The 20,686-nt window shown below is 31.9% G+C and overlaps 3 protein-coding genes across 4 annotated transcripts; 2 read left to right on the top strand and 1 right to left on the bottom strand.

Annotated features, from left to right (window-relative positions):
- Positions 1-3,888: 3,888 nt before the first annotated feature.
- On the top strand, positions 3,889-5,848 carry LOC123707639 (eukaryotic translation initiation factor 3 subunit I). The gene is made up of 5 exons (XM_045657874.1): positions 3,889-4,004; positions 4,114-4,340; positions 4,450-4,582; positions 4,849-5,016; positions 5,325-5,848. The coding sequence occupies exons 1-5, from the start codon at positions 4,002-4,004 to the stop codon at positions 5,781-5,783; spliced, it is 990 nt and encodes a 329-aa protein (XP_045513830.1). The 5' UTR covers positions 3,889-4,001; the 3' UTR covers positions 5,784-5,848.
- Positions 5,849-5,943: 95 nt separating this feature from the next.
- On the bottom strand, positions 5,944-8,107 carry LOC123706942 (serine/threonine-protein phosphatase 6 catalytic subunit). The gene is made up of 6 exons (XM_045656596.1): positions 7,839-8,107; positions 7,553-7,698; positions 7,337-7,478; positions 6,724-6,881; positions 6,339-6,451; positions 5,944-6,198 (listed from the first exon to the last, which is right to left on the bottom strand). Exons 1-6 carry the CDS (start codon positions 8,004-8,006, stop codon positions 6,008-6,010), a joined length of 918 nt encoding a protein of 305 aa, XP_045512552.1. The 5' UTR covers positions 8,007-8,107; the 3' UTR covers positions 5,944-6,007.
- A 1,396-nt stretch (positions 8,108-9,503) lies between these two features.
- Positions 9,504-19,801, top strand: LOC123706982 (60 kDa SS-A/Ro ribonucleoprotein homolog). Of its 2 annotated transcripts, none has more exons than XM_045656691.1 (12): positions 9,504-9,592; positions 9,865-10,186; positions 10,452-10,626; positions 11,032-11,190; positions 11,355-11,566; positions 11,904-12,109; positions 13,051-13,187; positions 13,639-13,770; positions 14,254-14,427; positions 15,810-15,940; positions 16,637-16,887; positions 17,270-19,801. In XM_045656691.1, the coding sequence occupies exons 2-12, from the start codon at positions 9,989-9,991 to the stop codon at positions 17,403-17,405; spliced, it is 1,911 nt and encodes a 636-aa protein (XP_045512647.1). In that variant the 5' UTR covers positions 9,504-9,592; positions 9,865-9,988; the 3' UTR covers positions 17,406-19,801. The 2 variants fall into 2 exon arrangements, with proteins under 2 accessions (XP_045512647.1, XP_045512648.1); XM_045656692.1 differs by having other exon boundaries at positions 9,589-9,693.
- The last annotated feature ends 885 nt before the right edge of the window (positions 19,802-20,686 follow it).

The raw sequence follows: 20,686 nt of genomic DNA on the forward strand, positions 1-20,686 counted from the left end.
TGAAATAATGTTGTCTTTATTTTTTGCATTAGCTTTAAGAGTACTCTAATTATTTAGTAATACAATTGAAGTCATTGAAATTCGACGTCATAAGAAAAATAAACGAACAGACGTAATCGCGGACCAACCAACCGATTCTTTGAACCGATAAAGCAAATTCAATAAGACCTAAACCAAATTATTTTTGGATATAAATTATCATTTTGAATCAGATTGGACCGAGAGCTCAAGAATTTTGAGATATCATTATTTCATTATAACTAGACATGCAATGCAGACCTGCGGCCGTAATGTGTAACATCCAATAAGGACAGCGATACTGATCCCGACTTTTGTATGCAAGTTCGATTTAGTTCTCTCAATATCCGCAGAGCTGAGGTTGGGAACGAAGAAAACTCATTATTGGGATCGGGCTTCTGCAGGTGACTTTTTACTTTTTTTATATTTAAAGACATAAAGAACCCGACTAGACAAGCGAGCGCTTTTGTAAATACTTTAGGATATGTGACAGACATATTTCGCTTTATGTCATGGAATTCTTACAAAATTAAAATGCATTGTTGAATTAAGGAAAAATATTATATATAATGGAAAATTATTAAAATTTCATTCATCATTTTTTAGGTAATTACCGACAGAATGGTAGTTTTTAATTGTTTTTTTTTATTATTATGACGCATTTCACACTCCAAAAACCAAAATTGATATACTTGTTTATTAATTGAAGCGCATTTATAATATCTTAAGCGAAATTGTATTGTCGAAAACGCTTCGTTCGTAGCCAAGACATGTTACTACACTATCGCATAGTCGGTAGCGTAGCTCCAAGCTGCTGTTCGTAGCACCTTATTAAAAAAGTCTTTGGATTAAATGTGTTAGCTTCTAATATTAATTTAATTAAATACTAATCATTTTTATGAAACATATTCTTAAGAATCTTTCTACAAATGCGCATGTGCAATAGTTACTCATTTGACTCGTTCGGTTGTTTACGAGTTGTTACGAATTGACTCGATCATTTTCCCGAAGTGGGATGGTCGAGTCGGAGGAGGGAGTTGTGAATATAAAAAAAGGTTGTGACACATGCGCACGGGCCTTTTCTTCGTACACGTTTGAGGTTATACAGTTCACGTAAAATCAGTGAAGTAAATTATAGTGAATTAAGTCATCATTGAAGTGTTTAATTTCCTACCCTAAGAACTAAATCAACTACCGCTAACAATTGTATTCCTAATGTCACATTTATAAACTTATTAAAAGTTAAAACTTTTCAGTATCATTTTAAATTTGCTATAGCAAGTAGCAAAATAGACATGTGTAAGTGAGCAAGGTCGGAAGTTTTTTTCGATTTTTCACCTGCATAATCGCGATATACAATAGTTAGTAATACTGATACTTTTATATTTTTAGGATTTGATCTCACTGCAATGTTACTGCTTTGAAGAAACAATTGAAATAGCACCTACTGCAGATTGATAAATAAAGAGTGAAAAAAAGATTGATTAGAAGTTGATAAAGTCCAAGGAATTAAAAATATGTGAAAAGAACACAGACTAAAGTGAACACTGAAATTAGGAGTTGATTAAATCTTTAATTAGGTTTGGTGTTTGAGCTTGAACATTTTCAATGTCATCGAATAAGTCTAGTTTTTATTAGTGTTTTGCGACTAGTTTGATTATGTATACCCATATATCCAATACTGTTAAGTAGTCATTTATAAAAGTTGATTATTTAATCAAGATTATAAAGTAGAAATCTATTCAGGTATGGCCCTTATTTTACTAGAGCGCCAACACCTTAGATATAAATTTAGTTTCGTGCTGATTTTAAGTGATAATTTAAATCAATTAACGTTCGTTTACATATGTGATTTGCTACTAGTTGTTTGCGAATGCAAATTCTGATTAAGAAAGGAATGATAATAAATCATATGTTGTGTTTGATATTTTTATATTTGGCATTTGCAATTGCATTAATTGACCTATGTCTTGTTTACTACTCTCTTACCTGTAGCAATATTCTGGAGAAATAAACGAAGATTGTACATCTAATGCATATATGGATGACATGTCCTTCACCACCACCACCACCACTACTTCTCCACCTTCTAATAGTTAGGAAATGATTTATATTAAATATACAGGTCGTAAAATAAAATATGTTTCAGTCATAGTTATTTTTTATTTAAATAGGGTACCTCTGTAGATTATGTTCCTTAACATATTACATGGTATAAAATATAGAAAAATCAATAAATATAACAACTTATCATAACATACAAACATTACTACCTACTGAATACACACAGTTGAATCAAATTTAATATATTATTCATGTATTATTATATGTAGTTAAAGACTATTAAATCATAATTAACTAATAGATGTAAGTGACATTTCGCTGTTATAGGCAGCGACAAAACTTAATATCTGGTTTATACCTACATGCATTTGATACATAACAGAAAAAGCCCTCCAGTCCCTATGATAAGATACATTCTGGGCTATTAAAATATAGTAATTGTTTCGTTAACATAACAATTGTATATAATAAATTAAGTTATTTTAAAGATATAAATCTTACCAAAATCTTCAAATATAGTTTGTTTGTAATACCTAAACAATTTTATGAAATCATCACAACATCTACCGTTGCCGTTTACCAATAAAACTTACGTTTATTTATTATGATTTTTCGGTTTTTAACTTATTTAAAATATGTGTTTCAAATTCATATATAAAGTAGTAGCAAATCACTGATATAAACAAAAGTTTATTGATATTAACTTAAAATCATATATAAATTAAATTTATATCGAAAATGTTGGAGCACCAAAATCAAATCAAAAGTTAATTAACGGTCATAATTGTATATCAAACCAGATTTTTGTTTTGTAATTTTTATCGATCCCTTTTCCATTTCATTTAGTACTTGCGTACTTTAGTACTTGATTTACAATGTATTTATTTAATTAATAACACTTCGTTGCAAATAACATAATAAAAATTGAGCATAATTAAATTAAAAGGAGGGCAACTGGCGACCTTATCGCTTTCAAGCGATTTTTTCCAGACAACCATTGTGAGAAGAGAAAAAATGTATTAAATTGGATAAGGTACACATAGTTGTTGAGACAAAACTAAACAGGAACAATTGCAAAGTTCAATACATTTATTATTATTATTATTTATAAACTTAAAATTATGACATGAAGAAATGCATGCAAATGCAAAAACAAACAAACCATAGTTAATTTATTTTACCATAAAAATCGACCTTGCTCGCATCTTATGTCCATTTTGCAGCTTGCTATTGCAAATTAAAAACAATATAGTGAAGTTGTATATTTTATTAGGTTTATAAAAGTGATATTTGGAATACATTTAATTCAGAGACAAATATAATGTATAATTAGGTAAACAAATAAAGAATTTTAAGAAGAGACAATATATAGTAAGGTGCTACGAACAGCAGCTTGGAGCTAAGCTGTCGACTTTCCGGTAGTGTAGTAATATGTCTCTTGGCTGCAAACGAAACGTTTTCGACAATACAATTAGTAGAAAACTTTTCGGGAGTAATACGGCTAGACCCCCAGGTCAAAAGAGTTTAACCCGCTCTTTAAAGGACAAACAAAAAGTATGTGTCGGAAAAATAATGTTTGTATGCAATATTATTTGCTCTCTATTGCTATGGAATTTGCCGGTTAACAGGCATTAATGCTCTAAGAAGACTCTGTTTAAACACTGCAGATAAAATATCAAACTTTGTAGTATGTAGTGAAACTTTAACAAAATTCAATACAGATTCCTGTATTACAATGACAGCTGTCACTATCCTCTTGTTAAACAGTTCTTAACCTGTGGCTAATGGCAATAGTCAATTAGTCATATATATATATATGTAATCTGTGACTTCAGCTTGTTCACTTATTCTGCCACATGCTTGATGAACCAAAATTTTACTTATAAATATTCTGTATTTGATTATAATAAAGTTGAAAAATGGTAAGGAACTGTTTCATACCGTTTCTAGTGACAATTATAATTAGAATATAACGTTTCTTCAAGTATATCTCTAATTAATTGCCATGTATCATTGTTTTTTTTTTTACAGAAACCTTTAATGCTGCAAGGGCACGAACGTGCAATAACACAAATTAAATACAATCGTGAAGGAGATTTGCTATTTTCCGCTGCAAAAGATTCCAAGCCTAATGTTTGGTGGTCACTTAATGGTGAGCGTTTGGGTACTTTTAATGGGCACGGTGGAGTGGTATGGTGCCTTGATGTTGATTGGCAGAGTATTCATCTGATCACAGGGGGTGGTGACAGCTCGTGCAGGTCAGTTTACATTTAAATATAATAAGCAATTCACATTATTTTTTGTTACATTTGAATAAATATGTTATTTAATGTTTTCTGTTTAAAAACTTTTTAAAACTTGTTTTAGACTTTGGGATCTGGAAACTGGAAAAAACATAGCTACAATAAAAACAAATTCTTCAGTACGCACATGTAACTTCAGCTACAGTGCCTATCAAGCTGCCTACACTACCGACAAAGCTATGGGTCATCCTTGCGAGGTAAATGTCAAAACATTCTTGTTTATATAGTGCACACAATATTACTCAAAAATAGTATATTTATTGTTTAATGAAGTAAAATACTTGATACCACAATTTGAAATGTTATTCTGTTATGTCCATTTATAATTAAAGAAGAGAAAAATGTTCACAATATTATAATGCATTTCCTGATTGCTTTTGTGCTTATTCAAAATATCATTTATGGTTCTACATTTTATTAAAGATTCAATTTCTGACTGTTAATAAAATATATTATCTTCCAGGTATTTATCATTGACACTAGAACTATTGATGATTCAATCTCATCTGCATCATCAATTTTAAAATGGGAAATCACAGACTCCAAAGTGACTTCTATGATTTGGGGAACACTTGATGAGACAATAATTACTGGACATGAAGCTGGTGATTTAATCCAATGGGATTTAAGAGTATGTATCAATAAATTTAATAACGTTATAAACGTTTGTAAGCATGTATGAATGTTACAATAACAATATTTATAATCTACTGTAAAAATTAGATCTAGGGAGAAATCGGACAGAACCTGTTAACATTTATGGAAATTTTCATGAAATTTAGTTTAATATTATCATAATAAAACATCACTTGCTAAGATTGGGTTGATCAATACTTCAGTGGATTAATACCTAATAACTTCAAGCTTAGCAAGCAAGCAACAATAAGATCTGTTAAAGTCTCTAAACAGGCAGATAGTTAAATTTTAATTCTATTTCAGACTGGGAAAAAAATACACTCAATAAAAGAACACAGTCGTCAAATAAATGACATGCAGCTATCCAGAGATGGTACTATGTTTATTACAGCCTCTAAGGACCAAACTGCAAAATTATTTGACACAAGCTCTTTAGAATTATTGAAAGAATATAAAACAGAACGTCCAGTAAACTCTGCAGCCCTGAGTCCAATATTAGATCATGTTGTGCTTGGTGGAGGTCAAGATGCTATGGAAGTAACAACAACCTCTACAAGACAGGGTAAATTTGATGCTCGCTTTTTCCATCTTGTTTTTGAAGAAGAGTTTGGAAGGGTCAAGGGACACTTTGGGCCCATTAACAGTTTGGCATTCCACCCAGATGGTCGGAGTTATGCATCTGGTGGAGAAGATGGTTATGTGCGAGTGCAGAGTTTTGACCAAGCTTATTTCGATTATACTTTTGATTATAATAGAGACTAAAACTACTCTGAATAGTTTTTTGTAAAACTCTATAGATCATTATATCATCAATAATATAAACACAATAGTCTTTTACTTTATATAAAACTTTAAAAGTAGTATAAAAAATCATTTTAGAACAATGGAAAGTAATCATTATACTAAACAAGTCCAATAATAAACACATTTATTGTACAAAATTACATTTATGGAATAATTAACAAATAGGTACTAGACTAATTTTTTTACAGAAAATAGGGTGTTGCTTGTTGTGGAGGGACTTCTCGTTCACTGTCGGGCACTGCATTAAAAAGTTTAGCATTTCTATCATTCACACTGTTAAATTCCATTATTGATGCAACATTTCCACATCTATAACAGTAGTTTGGTGCTGACCAGATGGTGACCAATCTTTGGTCAAACATATATTTATAACCTGAAAACATTAAATGAATGAGAGCATGTACTTACTAATTTAAAGCAAATTTAGTAAAAAGGCAAAAGAAATACTCTTATAAATAAGGTACCATCAAAATGTTAGGTACACATCTAATTGTATTTTAAACTCATACATACCATCATTTACTAGCTGATGTGCTCTACATATTAAAGTGAGATCATTATAGCTCATGAAAAGTTCAGTGACCACTCTCCCAAAGAGCCATCCAGCTCCACGAGGGCTTACTGACCTGTGAATTTAAATAATATGCACAATGACTCTAAATTAACATCAGTTTTGCTAATTAACACTTTGAATGCAAGCATAAATTTTCATTTGTAAAATCAATCAGTCATGTGTCTCTTACAGGAAGACCAGATATGATCTATGATGATTCAGACTATCACATATTCCTCTGTGGGTGCAAACAATTTTTACAATATACTTTACTCGGAAGACTGCATAAAATTAGCTTCCCAATTGCATGTCTAAAAAACTAATTATTTCTCAAGCTTCTCTTACCATTTAGTATCATCTTCTGTGGGATCTGACCACAATAAGTCACAAAATGCACCTTTATGAGGTATTTGTTGATTTCTATCAATACAACGGATTTGATCCAACATAGATATTTCAGGAGAGAGACCACCATGTACACAAAGGACTGATTCATCAATCAACTGAAAAGTAGTGCACACTAAGCATAATCAATCAGATATAAATTTACGTCTAATAAGAATATTTCATTTTTCTCTTATGCTTAATTTTTTTTTATTATCTTTGTATTTTTTACACCAGATTTACTTTAATTATTTTTAATAAGACTTTTCAATAATATACAATATAAAAGTTTGGAAAAGGTCTAAATTCTGATGAAACTTTATATAGTTGAGACCCAATTAACTACTACTCAATTATGTTTGCTAGGTATTCAGATAATGTATGTAGGAAGAAAAAAAATTCTTGTATATCTTATAGCATAATACATAATGTCAAGTATTTATTAAAACCAAAAAAAAATTTAACATTAAGTAACAAAAGTCAAATTGAAGGTACACATTTATTAGATCAAAGTTAGGGGAGAGAGAGGGAGATAGAGAGAAAAAATATTTTATTGTATAACAAAACTACTTACAGCTGCTACAGTAAGAAGATCAAAAACCCTGCAACAATCTTTCCAGGCATTTGCATTTCCATATTTGTTTAAGCACTCATCATAGAAACCATAAACTTTTGTTATTTGACATGTTTCATGATTTCCTCTCAACAGAATTATCCTAAAAATTGAGAGAAAAAGATTTGAAAAGTAGTGAAAACAAATGCCTACATCACTATAAATACAAATTCTCACCTATCTGGATACCTAGCTTTGAATGCCATTAATAATGTAAGTGTTTCGAGACTATAGTACCCCCTATCTACATAGTCTCCCATAAATATGTACTGTGTTTCTGGTACTTGTCCACCAATGTTGAAAAGTTCTTCTAAATCATAGAACTGTAATAAATAAATAAATTCACATGTCTGATGGGGGATCTAAATATAACTGACCAGAAATCAACTGTTCAGGCAATTCGTATTCTAGAGTTTTAATATTTAAATACTGCAAGTTGTAACAAGAGTATACTAAAAAATACCTGTCCGTGAATATCACCGCAAACAGTTACAGGTGTTTGTACCGGTTGTACATTCGGCTCCTCTAAAAGAAGATCACAAACAATATTACACAGCTCTCGCAAATCGTCTTCTGGGAGATATTTACACCTTTTGGCAATTTCAATCCATTTGTCTACATCTGCTATCATATTTGTTTACGATTGTTTAACAATTTAAATATGAAACTACGTTCAATGCAATTGAATCGGAATCAGGCTAATGGATCCACAGAAAAGAATAAGCCATTAGTCAGAGGGAAGAATCTTAGACTATTTGTCATAATACTTTTTTGTGGCGACATCTATTAATCGTGAACTTACAACAAAAATAATAGCGGAGAATTTATTGCCAGTTCTTTTCATCCGTTCTACGCCCTTGATTTCAGAACTGGCAGTTAATGTTAAATTCAAAGGATTTAGCATTTGATATGTAATTCTTTATCAACGTTCATAAGCGTACATTATGGTACCTAAATTAATAAATGATTTTGACTTTGTAAGTTTGTAACGAATGAACGAAATTTAATGTCATCATAAGATTTATTGGAGAGTGACGTAATATTTAAATAGCGTTCTCAACCTAACCTAGGCCATAGGTGTTGATAACGAAAATATAATTTTCTACATACACTACCGCTTTTGCGTAATTGTATTGTCGAAATCGCTTCGTTCGCAGCCAAAAGAGATGTTACTAGACTACAGCAAAGTCGACAGCGACGAGCTGCTGTTCGTAGCATCTTATTCCGTCATATTGTCTCTGGGGTAAATGTATTCCTAATCTCACGTTTATAAACCTTACAAAAGCAAAAACTACAATATTATTGTAAATTTGCAATAGATAGCTGCAAAATGTACATATGAATGCGAGAAACAATTTTCGATTTAAGTGGAATTTATGGAAAGGTGTAAATGTTAAAATTAACTATGGGTTGTTTTATGTTCTCCAGAAACTTCAGGAATTTAAATAAAACATTTGAACCTGAATATTCGTGATATACAATAATTGGTAGTAGGTACTTAAAAAAACGTGGAAAAAAAAACACAGACTCATGTGAATACTGAAATTAGTATTTGATTAAAGCTTTAATTAGGCTTGGTGTTTGTACTTGAACATTTTCAATGTCAATTTGAATGCAGATTTTGAGTTAATATAATCGAATAAGTCTAGTTTTTATTAGTGATTTGCTACTAGTTTGAATTGTTTATGTATAAATAAACAGTCAACTTAAGAAGTCATTAATAAATAATACATTTGCATGTTGATAATTAAAGTTCGATTCAACTTGTGAAGTCTGGATCCTCCAACAAGAGGTCGTAGCACATAGACGTGCGGTACCATTTTATACATGAACACTTCGTGCATGGATTTTAAATATTTACATTTGTTCTGCTTTAAAAAAATGCCGTTGAACACATGTATCAAATAAGGAAAAACATCGGTAGGAACATATACAGTACGGCCAATAGAACGAGAGTCCGTATTGGTTTCTGTAGCTTTGGTGTTATTTTAATTTCCCGCGTATGGTCTTGAGAGAGAGAAATAATACGGATAGCATGAACTAAGTTTCCCGCGTTTTTTTCCTTCAACTTTCGGCTTTCTACATACACTACTGTTGAGGCATCTTGTCTACGCCCCCTGTGTTCTATTCAAAGACTGTCAAATTACAAAATATGTAAATTGTCAATTTTCTCTATTCATTTTCATTATTCATATTGTTGCTGATGAAGAATTGTAGGTAGGAAGGAATTTATTTAAATTTATATTTTAAGTTGTCTTGTCTTCTGAAAGCCACTGCTATAAAAACTTTTTACATCCTTTTTATTTTTGTGATTGACTGTAAGTTTTTTATTAATTGCTATTTAAATGGTGTTTCGGTAACAATGTCCATTTTTTCTGGCCACATCCTCAGCTACGCAGAAACTGGCACATGTTTCGCTTGAATACCGACAAAAACCTAATAAACTAGCCGTATGGTGCATTTACCTTTTCAATCTTTACGTTTTTTAGGTGCAACGTAATAGCGGAGTAGATTTTTTACGCATCGTCTTTGGATGGGAGTACTGTCTTTTGTTGTTAACGGTTGTTTATAAGCGTTCTGAAGTAATCCGCCACAATTTTTACGAGGCGTAAAATGACGGCGTCACCTACTCTCGATCCCAAACTAAGGAATCGTTTATTGAGATATCTTCATACTGGTATCGAAATACCAAAATATTTTCCTGGATGCTGGACGGCACATAAGTATTTTGAGGACTTTAAGCCACCCGTACTGCAGGAAGTATTTCTAGCTGATAAGAATAATACTGAGGTTGTAAATATTATCTTGAAGGTAATTCTGTAATTTCTATTTCCCATTTTAACTTTTTTAAATAAATCAATATTTTTTTTTACCATAACAGTAACAACAACCCTAGATTATAATTTATAGTATTATTATATTATTTAATATACATGGTTTGTATTTAATAAAAATTTAAACAAAAATACTAGATAATAAATTGTTTTGTACCATATGCAGATTACATTTTTCAGAGTTTGAACCAACCACTTGTAAAGCTATAAAACCCTGGTGCTGTATTGTATACTATTTTTAGGCATTTCATGATGGCCACTTTACTCGTTTTGAGACCATTGCATTTACTTTGGCAAAATGTCTTTATCATGGCTCAGAAAGAGTAAAGGAAATAACATATCGGGCTGCTCTTGAAGTTTGTAAAACCCCTGAGGAAATGATGATGTTTAATAACTTTCTACGACACTTAAAGACAGGTGAGTACAGGCGATTTAGTTTATACCACAAGATATGTGTTTATTATTTACTATAAAACTTTAGTTTCGGTATAGATAGATTTGGTATAGAATTATGAATATGGGGTTGTTAAAATCTATACATTGTGCAATATTGTTATGTTATAGCTAAGAGAATGTTGTGTGGATACTGTAATGATATTATCAATTATTATTTTATGATATACATATTTACAATCTTAACTTTTGAAACATAAACATCATAAGTTGAGTTTTTTGTAATATGTTAAACTACACGCTACTACTCCACTCTTTGAAATAAATTACTAGTTTTCTTATTTTTTATTATATTTATAATGTAATTTTGTATTATCATTTTTTAATTAAAAATTACATTTCATAATACTATAATATTTTTTATTTAAGGTAATGGCAGGGGTTGGTGTAATTTCATTAAAAAATGGTATCTAAATAGAGATCCCATGGAACTAGCAAAAGAGGTCACCAGAGTACGCGCCAGACATGGCCGATCCCATAAAACTTTGGTGGCAAAATCCCACATGAAAATTGATGTAAATGATTATGGTAAGAAAATAGTATTCCAATTTTTAATTACAACTTGTTTAATTGTTCAAAATCATAAGTATGTTTTATAGATCATTAGAAAGTCATCAATAGAGATAATTTATATAATAGGCATCAGTAATTTGAAACTCTCCTGAGATCTACCATACAGTATGTTGTTCTAGCCCGAGATGCTACCATAAAGTACATAATGTATGGGATAAAACGAGCAAGAACCATTTTGGCCAATGCTCCAGGCACAGAGGATATCTTTGATTACATAGAAAAAGTTGAGAGTATGCGTCATTGTGAAGACCCTAAGGATGCTGCTAAAATAGCTGAAGAGAATCATTTCATCTTGGATCATGTGCCTGGACATCTTCTTACATCACAAGAGGTTACAATTTTTTATTACGATCTTTAAATTGTACAGTTTATGTTGAAGGAACTAGAAAGCGGATGCAGTGCACTTCACTAGAAATCAGTTTACTAATTCTTCCGCAGCATGTGAATGAAGTGCATACATTACTGATTTGAAATCCTGTTGTTTTTGAGTAATGTGGGTCATTTTTGTTTTGTTCAAAATCCAGCTTTGAGTTTTAAGTTGTAAGCCTGTTAACAACTTAGCCACTAGTTTACTATGATCCTCTAAATATCATGTTCCATAATTAACAAATCATATACAGCTGCAAACATATTTGCAACATGGACACAGTTTAAATTATTGATTTCAGGTATGGGAAGTAATATTGCCCCAAATGCCGTTGCAACAAGTGTTGCATAACATTCAGCGGATACACAATATGGGTTTTCTAACAGAGAGTTCTACTACCACAGCTATTCTGTGCTCTCTACTCACAAACAATGACAAGATTAAGGCATCGAAAGTAACACCCATTGAAGTATTCATTATTGTTAGCAACTATGAGAGGAATTCTAAGTAAGATTTTTAGATTCACTTGCTTGCTTAGTTAGTGTTAAGGCTATTAATTTGTTATAATTAATTCCAACACTAGGTTTTACTATGTTACATTGTGTTAAAAGTTGTATGCTAAAGTGTTTTTTTTTTAGTAACAGTGTCCAAAAATATTAATTTTGTCTTAGCGGATAATTAAATCCAACAACAACCCCTTTGTTAAAGTAATATAGTATTATCTGCATTTTAAGCAACAATCAAAACAGATGTTTGGGAGAAAAGTTATAATATAAATATAGTAAGGCGGTAAATTATTTTAAATAGAATATCTTTAATTAATTAATTGCTGTCTATGCACTTTTGCCATCTTCTAGATGCCATCTATAGTTCATTGATCCCTTTACTAAAAAACTATTCGAACGGAAATCAATAAAATCTTTGACAGTGGTTTCGGATGTCCCATCAGTGGAATTTTTTACCTTGCAAAAAGTTATCCAAGTTTCGAAAAAAATGGTAATCCGTTGGAGGAAGGTCCGGGGAGTACAGCGGATGTCTTAGACATACCAATTGAACCTCCTCTAATTTGGTAGGAGTCCGTTTTGCAGTGTGTGCAACCAAAAACGCACTGTGTTTTCTTTTGCGACTCCGCCGCCATATACATCATTAATCCTTCGAGCCGTTTCTGCAGCACTGGTGGCACGATGGAGCTCGTACTCGTAAATAACGTGATATTTCATGTTTACCATTGTATAAATAGAGTGACGCTAAGAACGGGAAATTAATTTTTCGTTTCAATTTGAATGAATGATGTTTTTCGAGAAACAAATGCACGAGTAAATCCATAAAAAATTGAATTTGAAGGAAGATATTTGAGTCTCCTCTTCGGTTAGAAATTCCAAGTGGCAAGTACGACAAAAAGCGACGAAAGACGAAAGAGACGAAAATAATGTTCATATTATTCACAGGCCGTTAAAATATGAGAAAGCCATAGCGGCTCTGGAGAAGCAGCAACGCCGACGGCAGAGACAGACATTTAATCCAGAAAGTAAGGTTTGGGAGTGGACTGTTACTCAGCGACACCCAAAGGAAGTTAAAATTTGGGGTAAGTGGTTTGTTTCGATTAGGTCATCTATTAGGGCTTATAGTCGAAGTTAAGCGTGCGATTCTTTATCATGTAGCGATGTGCGCCTTAACTCTTACTTTGAGCTAAAGTCTTTATAAGAAAACCTTTGTGAGGGAACCATCTTACAAGCAAAAATTTGTGTATCTGTTGTTGCCATCCTATGTACACCGCTGACTAATTGAACTTCAGAAAAAAAAATCCAACAAAATCTTGTATAATTCAGTTGGTCCCATGCCATGCATTAGGCGTTGATGGCTATGTGGATCATAAATAATCTGAATGTATAAATGGTAAAAATCTATTTTCTTTATTTATTGTTCTATAATTTTTTACAAGGATTTTATATATTCAGATATTTATTTTAATGTAATTTTTTTGTAATGGGCACATTTAAAGGACCTCATAATATTTGATTTCCTAAACTTTATAGGTATCGACCAAAAGCCGAACAAAACCGTAATTGCTACATTGCACCTTCTCATCAACCATACCTGGACGCTGACTACGCCCACTAAGGCCCGTTACTTGATCACGCTTGATATGAGAGACCATATGTTTAAAGGTTGGCAAAGATTTAAATGTATAATGGCCAGTAGTTTTTCATAAAAACTTGTGTGCCTAAATTAAGTGTGTTTACCGTAAAGACGAACTTACCAAATAGATTTTAAAAAAATGTAAAATTTTTAATATTATGTTTATTATTTTTTGGATGACATAAAAACTTGTGGTGGTGAAAAATGTGGTCCAGTCCAAATGTATTTTGTAAATATTGATTTATATGGAGAAAAAGAACGTCGCCAAAAACCTTTCTTGACGGTTAATCTCAGACCTGTGTCATGCTTTATTCAACACTCTAAAATCAGTACAATTGCCCCCGTTTTAAATAAAGTACTCACCTGTCTCTTTTCCTCTAATCGGAAACACTATTTGATAGAAATGGACGAAAATAAATCAAATTAATTTAATTATTGAATGATTGAATGTATTTAGATTGATTTTATTTTTATGACCTGGTTGAGGAATATGGATATAATGTGATTTTTAGGTCTTCATTTCTGTGAAAAGTACGCACCATCAAAGAAAAGCAAGAGGAAGGATGTAGTAGCAAATAATGGCGGCGGAGGTGATGTCGACAACGTACAGCCAGCTGTGACTAGAACCAAGATACGACAATTTGCCGAATGCTTCTATAACTCACACGTTTCACCTGGAAACGCCGGTATAAAGAACTTTATTTTCTCATTACAAAAAATGTATTTTATTTACATTAGAAACTTAATCTTAATATATATAAATCTCCTGTCACGATGTTTGTCTGCGATGGACTCCTGAACTACTTAACCGATTTTAAATTAAATTGGCACACCGTGAGCAGTCTGGTCCAACTTAAGAGATAGGATAGCTTAGATCTTTAATTATAGTCGCAATTTTATTTTATTGCAAATTATTTGTCTATAATTAATTGACAGTCACAATTATCTGTTAACTCCAAATAATTCTAACAGATGTCGATACTTTTCGACTGGATTGAGTAAGTAATCAATAGATGGCACTGCTATGGTAAACCGACAAACGTGTCATATAAGCTACAATTCAATATCATGATTACCTCGTATGTATATATAAACTATATACACTTCGCCATCAGCCATCCCAATTTAAGTTTACTAGGCTCATTCTGATATGTTTCTTTAATGCCTTTTTAATTGATGCTATTTCTTTATTAATCTACCTTAAAACGACGAAGATGGTTACAATATTTGTATTATATTTTCTGTAAATATCATAGTAGTAATTGGGGTATTCAATATAAAGTGAAAATGCATATAACGCAGTTATGTTTTTTTATATGTTATTTCATTATTCGACGGAGTTACCTTTCACTTTGTATATTTCTATAAAAACTTCTTTCTGATTTTTTTTCCTTATCGTAAATCGTGTCCCACGGCGGTTACAGCGTCATCATGTTCCAATATATATTGATGAGATACCCCTTTAACCGCGGAAATAGGTAGAAGTCACTATGACCTAGCTAGGTTCGGAATATGCAGGATGTTCCATTCATACGAAGCTAGCTTTTTGAATGGCGCTATGACAACTCTGGACGTGTGCGTGGGGGCGTTGTCTCGGTAAAACAAAACGAACGTTTCCTTTTTTGTCACGTAACTTTATGTAATCATTACCACCCCTTGGCTGACCCAGAGAAACATAATTTCTTTGTAGTCGGTTGCCGGTCTCTTTTAAGTCATGTAATGTATTTTGTTACTCGCTTCAACTTACCACACCGACGTGCAACCGTAGAATATGGAAGAGCATATAAACCTTTGTTCTCAAGTATTGATTTACGAGCTCCGTAGTAAACATTCTCAGACATATTTTATTACATTAATTTTTTACAATCACGTTTCGACACGACGCAAACAAATGACTTCTATTAAAAAAACTATTCAAGAAGAATATAGCATTTATTGAATAATATATTTTTTTCGTTATCATATTATGTCAATACGATTTCGTCCCTGAAATGGATAAATAAGAAGTTACCGAAACGGCGACTATGAATGTAAAAATTGCATTAATTTAGATCTTAATAATTTTCAGCGATCATCTTGATGCTGCAACTTCTAAAACGCGAGAAGCATGTTAAGGTAGCAGTTTTCACTGAACAAGGCATTGAACTGATCGATGGAAAGAAATGTAACGATATTGAGGGCACAGCGATGTATCTTAAGGTAAAATATATATTTTAGTTTTTTTCTTGCAGTTTATTTTTATTGAATGTAGCATACTGACTTTGCCTGTATTTTTTTAGATGTTCTTATGATACAAATTATGTAATGTGTTAGTGATTTTCGTAAATGGCTAAAATGTTAAAAAAATTATAATACTATTTATAAAATATTCAAAACATTATAATACTATTTATAAAATATTCAAAACCTCTTGATATTTCATAGATTTTTCATAACCAGATTCTTATAATTTCCCGGCTTTGGACGTGACGTCCCCATCGCCCACTGGTGAAATAACCTGTGACGTAGGTTATTTGGCCACCACAATCAGTCCCAAGTCTAGTGGAGTATAATAAACCAGCGTGAAGTGATGAAATAGTAAATAAATAAAATAGCCTTTATTTAAAACAAGTTCCTTTTCATTACTCATACAACGTCAGAGGCCTCCTACTCCAGAAACTTTTTTCTGCCCGTTCTCGCCCTACTGATGACCAAACCGTGACCTTCTTGGACTCGAGTTAAAAAAATAGATCAATTAAGATTGAAAACTCATTATGACTTATGGTATAGAGATAATATACTAGGAACCTGAAATATAATATGGTTATGAATAAGACTGTTAAATTTTTTTTTAAATAAAAAAAAACTTATTTTGTTAAAAAGTTATAACTTTACATTGTCAAAAAATGTTTACAGAAACAGAAACTTGGTCGCGTACAATTGGACGCACCAATCGAATGGGCCAGCAAATTGAACGAAAAGTTCGACGTGTTTATTAACATGATCGACCGAAGTAGCCGTTACATGGAGCTGGAAAAATCGGCCCGTGGAGGCAGAGGACCTGCGGGCAGGTTTGGCCCTCCGCCCACTAACAATGATGTCGTGGACCACTGCCCCGTGAGAGCCCTTGAGCGCTACAGGACGAAGACGGCAAATCCTGATGCTAAGTAAGTATTCTTAATAAAGCATTTAAGCACATACAAAACACTGAAACCTTGGAGACTGGATTTTTATATATTATATATACCTGATAAAGTAAAGAAAAATATAATTGAGAAATAATCAATTACTAGATAATAATTTTATATCTTAAAATGATGCGACCATTAAAATATATTTTTGTTCAACTTCGCTTGGATGAATTTTTTAATCAATCTAACAACTCTTTCATAAAAATAAAAAGTGTTTAATTTGTAAAACGTGAAAAGTCCATCACTACAAATTATAAAAGATTTTCAGTTTGCGTGAATGATTTGACCTCAGGTTTTTGTCCCGGATCTGGGGTGGCCCCATTTTTAGATAAATATAATACATTCATATTTTTTTAAGGTTGATTGTGATGTCGCTAGCATCCCATCGGTCGGAGACAACAGACGGCAGTCACGAGGGTATTCTTGATATCGTCGGGATCGACGAGCACGTACCCAAAGTTATGGACGCGTTCGTTCTCGGACAGTTCAAGTAAAATCTCAACAGGTGGCGCTGTTCAAATTTTTTATCCATAAATTACGTCATGCATTTGGGTGCAAAATTAAAATGTGTGTGACGTAACTTACGGATTGCAAGTCTCATACTTATCTGTTCCATTGATTAACTAAGCTTGAGTATAATTTCAAAGTTAATATGTCCTTGGGGTAGATAAGTTTATTGTAGTTCGCGCTGCGCCTATACATTATTAACATTGGTATTAATCTATTGGAGTATTTAGGAACAGCTACTTGGCTTTCCGAAATGTCTCTGAATTACTAGATATAATGAAATGTCTTAAAGTTAAATTAAAATACTGAAACCCCTTTTTGGGATTCTGTTTTGGCTTTTAGCTCATAAATTTACATGACATATTTCCTATAGAAATCTTTTTAACTGATTACCTCAGTATTTATGTTTTCAAAATATTTCTATTTAAAGTTTTATTCATATGAGAAAGTCTCAATTTTACATTCGATTTATTTGGCACAAATGTGGCCTACTATGAGTAAGTCAGGTAATTTTAAAAGTTTATGCTGGCGCAAATAAAATAATTTAAAAAAAAATTGGTAGTTATACCACAACGCTATGTGTTCCGGACCTCATGTAAAAGTACATTTGAATGTTTGCCTGAAAATACGTATAATGTCAATTTACTGCACATATTAAACTATGTGTAAATAGAATGTATCATGAATTATAAAGGAATCAGAATGTTACGCTTTTTTATTACAGAGAATAGGTTTTTATCGAGTTGTTTTAAATAGGAAATGTGCCTCATATGAAAAATGAAATTATTTAAAAAATGTAAGATTTTACATTTCTTATTTGTTAATTATATAAACACATATTTGTTTAAAACCACGTAACATTCTGCAATTCTGTACTGGACCATTGAGTTTGTAAAATGTGCGAACATACAGTGGTCGTATCTTCCTAATACTTTTGGATCTCTATTTGAAACCTGGTTTCTTACTTAAGTTTTTGTTAATGCGTTATTAGGTTTGCAAGACCATCGCGATCTAATTTAAGCTAACGTTAAATTTTATAGTTGTGCACGGACTTTGTGAATTCATGAATTTTGGTAGTTCGCAAATAGTAAAACCATATCCTCTGTAGATTAAATATAAGGCAAGTGATAATCTTCGCCGACAATTATTAGAAAGATCACGAAAATATTTTTGTCTATTTCAAGAAGGAATTATTTATTCACCCTATTTGTTTACGGACATGTTTGTTTTACATTTTGTAATTCCAAAGACAAAATATTCAATTTTTCTATGTCCGCAAAGTCCGTGAAAACAACTACTATTTTTTTGTGTTTTTCTTATAAGAGCTTTTATCAATATAGTCGTAATCATAATAGTTGTAGGGATACGTCACAAGGCGTGAGCAAATTGCTTAATTTTCTTCTTTTATTCAGAAATATGATTCCATAATAAACAAAAGTCAATATAAAACGACAAAGTTAATTAATTTAGTCATCACTAAATTTCGTCATGAAGACAATAAAATGTGTCAAACAACCTCTTGAAAAAGGTTTGTAGACTTTCTTAAATATGAGCTTATACATAGGTGGTTAGAGGTATTTTATTAAAATCTCTATTAAAAGTTCTTGCTCACACCTTGTGACCTGTGTTAATCTTAATATATTGTTGTGGTGACCCTTAGATTGTGAAATCATCTCAAATATATCTAGGGTTAGCCTTTGTATTCGTATTGCTTAGTATTTGTAGCTTAACAGGGTCTTTTTGGTGAAACAAAAATCTGGCACCTGCTCTCTACAATCACTGCAACGTGTTCAAAAGATAGTAAATTGTGACGGAGGTGACATTAGGTAAAATTACTTTTATTTCGAACTATAAAAGCAAATATTTCCGATACTTCCGTCAATATATCTGTAACAATATTTGAACGCTAGTACTAATAGATATTCTTTTTATTTATAATTTATGCAAAAATTTATCAGATTCCTAATTGCCAAAGTACATAATGCATTTTTATACTAGTAACTGTACTGGCTTTCAAATATTATTCTTTATCTAGCTAAGTAATATTTCTAGCATATCTTTTCTCTTTAAGGTAAACGAAAACTGGTACATGCTCATATACGGTTCATAAAATGTTATTTAGCCAGAGAATTACTCTAGAGTTACCAAAAGCATAATAGCAGGTCTGGTTTTTAACTAAAACTTTCATGCAGGTAAAATAAACCTTAACGTGATATATATGTCGCAGTAAACTTGTTAAATCAGAGACTTAATTGAATCTCTAGACAGTTAATTAAAGATCGATATTCAATCAAGTCACTAAAGTTCCAACGCCCAAAAGTCAAGAAACGTTTAACGAGTTTCGTTCCTAGGCAACAAGACTAACATAACCTAACCATTTACAATAAAGCATAACACGGAATTTCCAAGCTCTCAGTTCTTCACGATCACACCGAAATTACAATGACAAATGAAATAATAATGGTGGAGTCTTGTTTTACATGTTAATCAACACGCTAGCTTTCGGTCAGACAGATAGTTAAACGTTTTCGACACTGCTTTATTTAAATCGAAATGCTAGCGACTTGATTAAATATCGACATTTAATTAACTGTCTAGAGATTCAATGAACTCTCTGATTTAACTACTTTACTGCGACATATAAACTAGATATCGATGCATTGTCATAGTCCTGCTGTACTCATAGGTACTCTCCTGGTACTGAGCAAGTATCAGCTTTCTCCCGCGTGTAGTTAATAGGTAAAAACTAAAATCCGTTTCAAAATTGGTTACTTTTGTACTAATACGAACGGAATTTTCAGAATCTGTGATCACTTGGTACTCTCTTGGGATTAAGTATTTTTTATAACTGAATGTTGAAAATTTTTAGGAAGCTCGAAATTACTAGTTGCTCTGTGTAATTGTGAATGTTGTTTTGTTATATATACTAACGTTTAGGTAAAACGCTAATAATCAGCGCAATGTTTATTTATTGTAAAAGCAACCTTGTATGCTATGTGGCAAATTTTGCTGAGCCCTGGCAGACCACATTTTTTTTAGTAAAAACTAATATATTACAATTGTTAATTTAATTGAAAGCAAAGCAGCTTTTAAAATCAATAAAAATTTCATCTTTAATGCGACGTTGAAGGTAAGTGGTGCATAGGGCAATACCTAACCTGGTAAGGTAATTCTCAACTAAAAAAATATACAAATTTTGAAAGAAATTTAACATGACCAGGGAGAACTGTAGAGCTCTGTGACTACCTCTAATAGCCGATTCTGGTTA

This window comes from Pieris brassicae, chromosome 3 (assembly GCF_905147105.1).
Source record: "Pieris brassicae chromosome 3, ilPieBrab1.1, whole genome shotgun sequence".
Lineage (NCBI taxonomy): Eukaryota > Metazoa > Arthropoda > Insecta > Lepidoptera > Pieridae > Pieris > Pieris brassicae.

Bases quoted from the DNA above. Each gene is read 5' to 3' on its own strand.
- LOC123707639 (XM_045657874.1), top strand. The intron at 4,341-4,449 runs GTCAGTTTACAT...AACTTGTTTTAG, and splicing joins GGTGGTGACAGCTCGTGCAG to ACTTTGGGATCTGGAAACTG. The intron at 4,583-4,848 runs GTAAATGTCAAA...ATTATCTTCCAG, and splicing joins CTATGGGTCATCCTTGCGAG to GTATTTATCATTGACACTAG.
- LOC123706942 (XM_045656596.1), bottom strand. From the start codon at position 8,006: ATGATAGCAGATGTAGACAAATGGATTGAAATTGCCAAAAGGTGTAAA. The intron at 7,699-7,838 runs GTATTTTTTAGT...TATTTATTACAG, and splicing joins GCGGTGATATTCACGGACAG to TTCTATGATTTAGAAGAACT. The intron at 6,199-6,338 runs GTATGTATGAGT...TAATGTTTTCAG, and splicing joins ACATCAGCTAGTAAATGATG to GTTATAAATATATGTTTGAC.
- LOC123706982 (XM_045656691.1), top strand. From the start codon at position 9,989: ATGACGGCGTCACCTACTCTCGATCCCAAACTAAGGAATCGTTTATTG. The intron at 11,191-11,354 runs GTAAGAAAATAG...ATGTTGTTCTAG, and splicing joins AATTGATGTAAATGATTATG to CCCGAGATGCTACCATAAAG. The intron at 13,188-13,638 runs GTAAGTGGTTTG...TAAACTTTATAG, and splicing joins AAAGGAAGTTAAAATTTGGG to GTATCGACCAAAAGCCGAAC.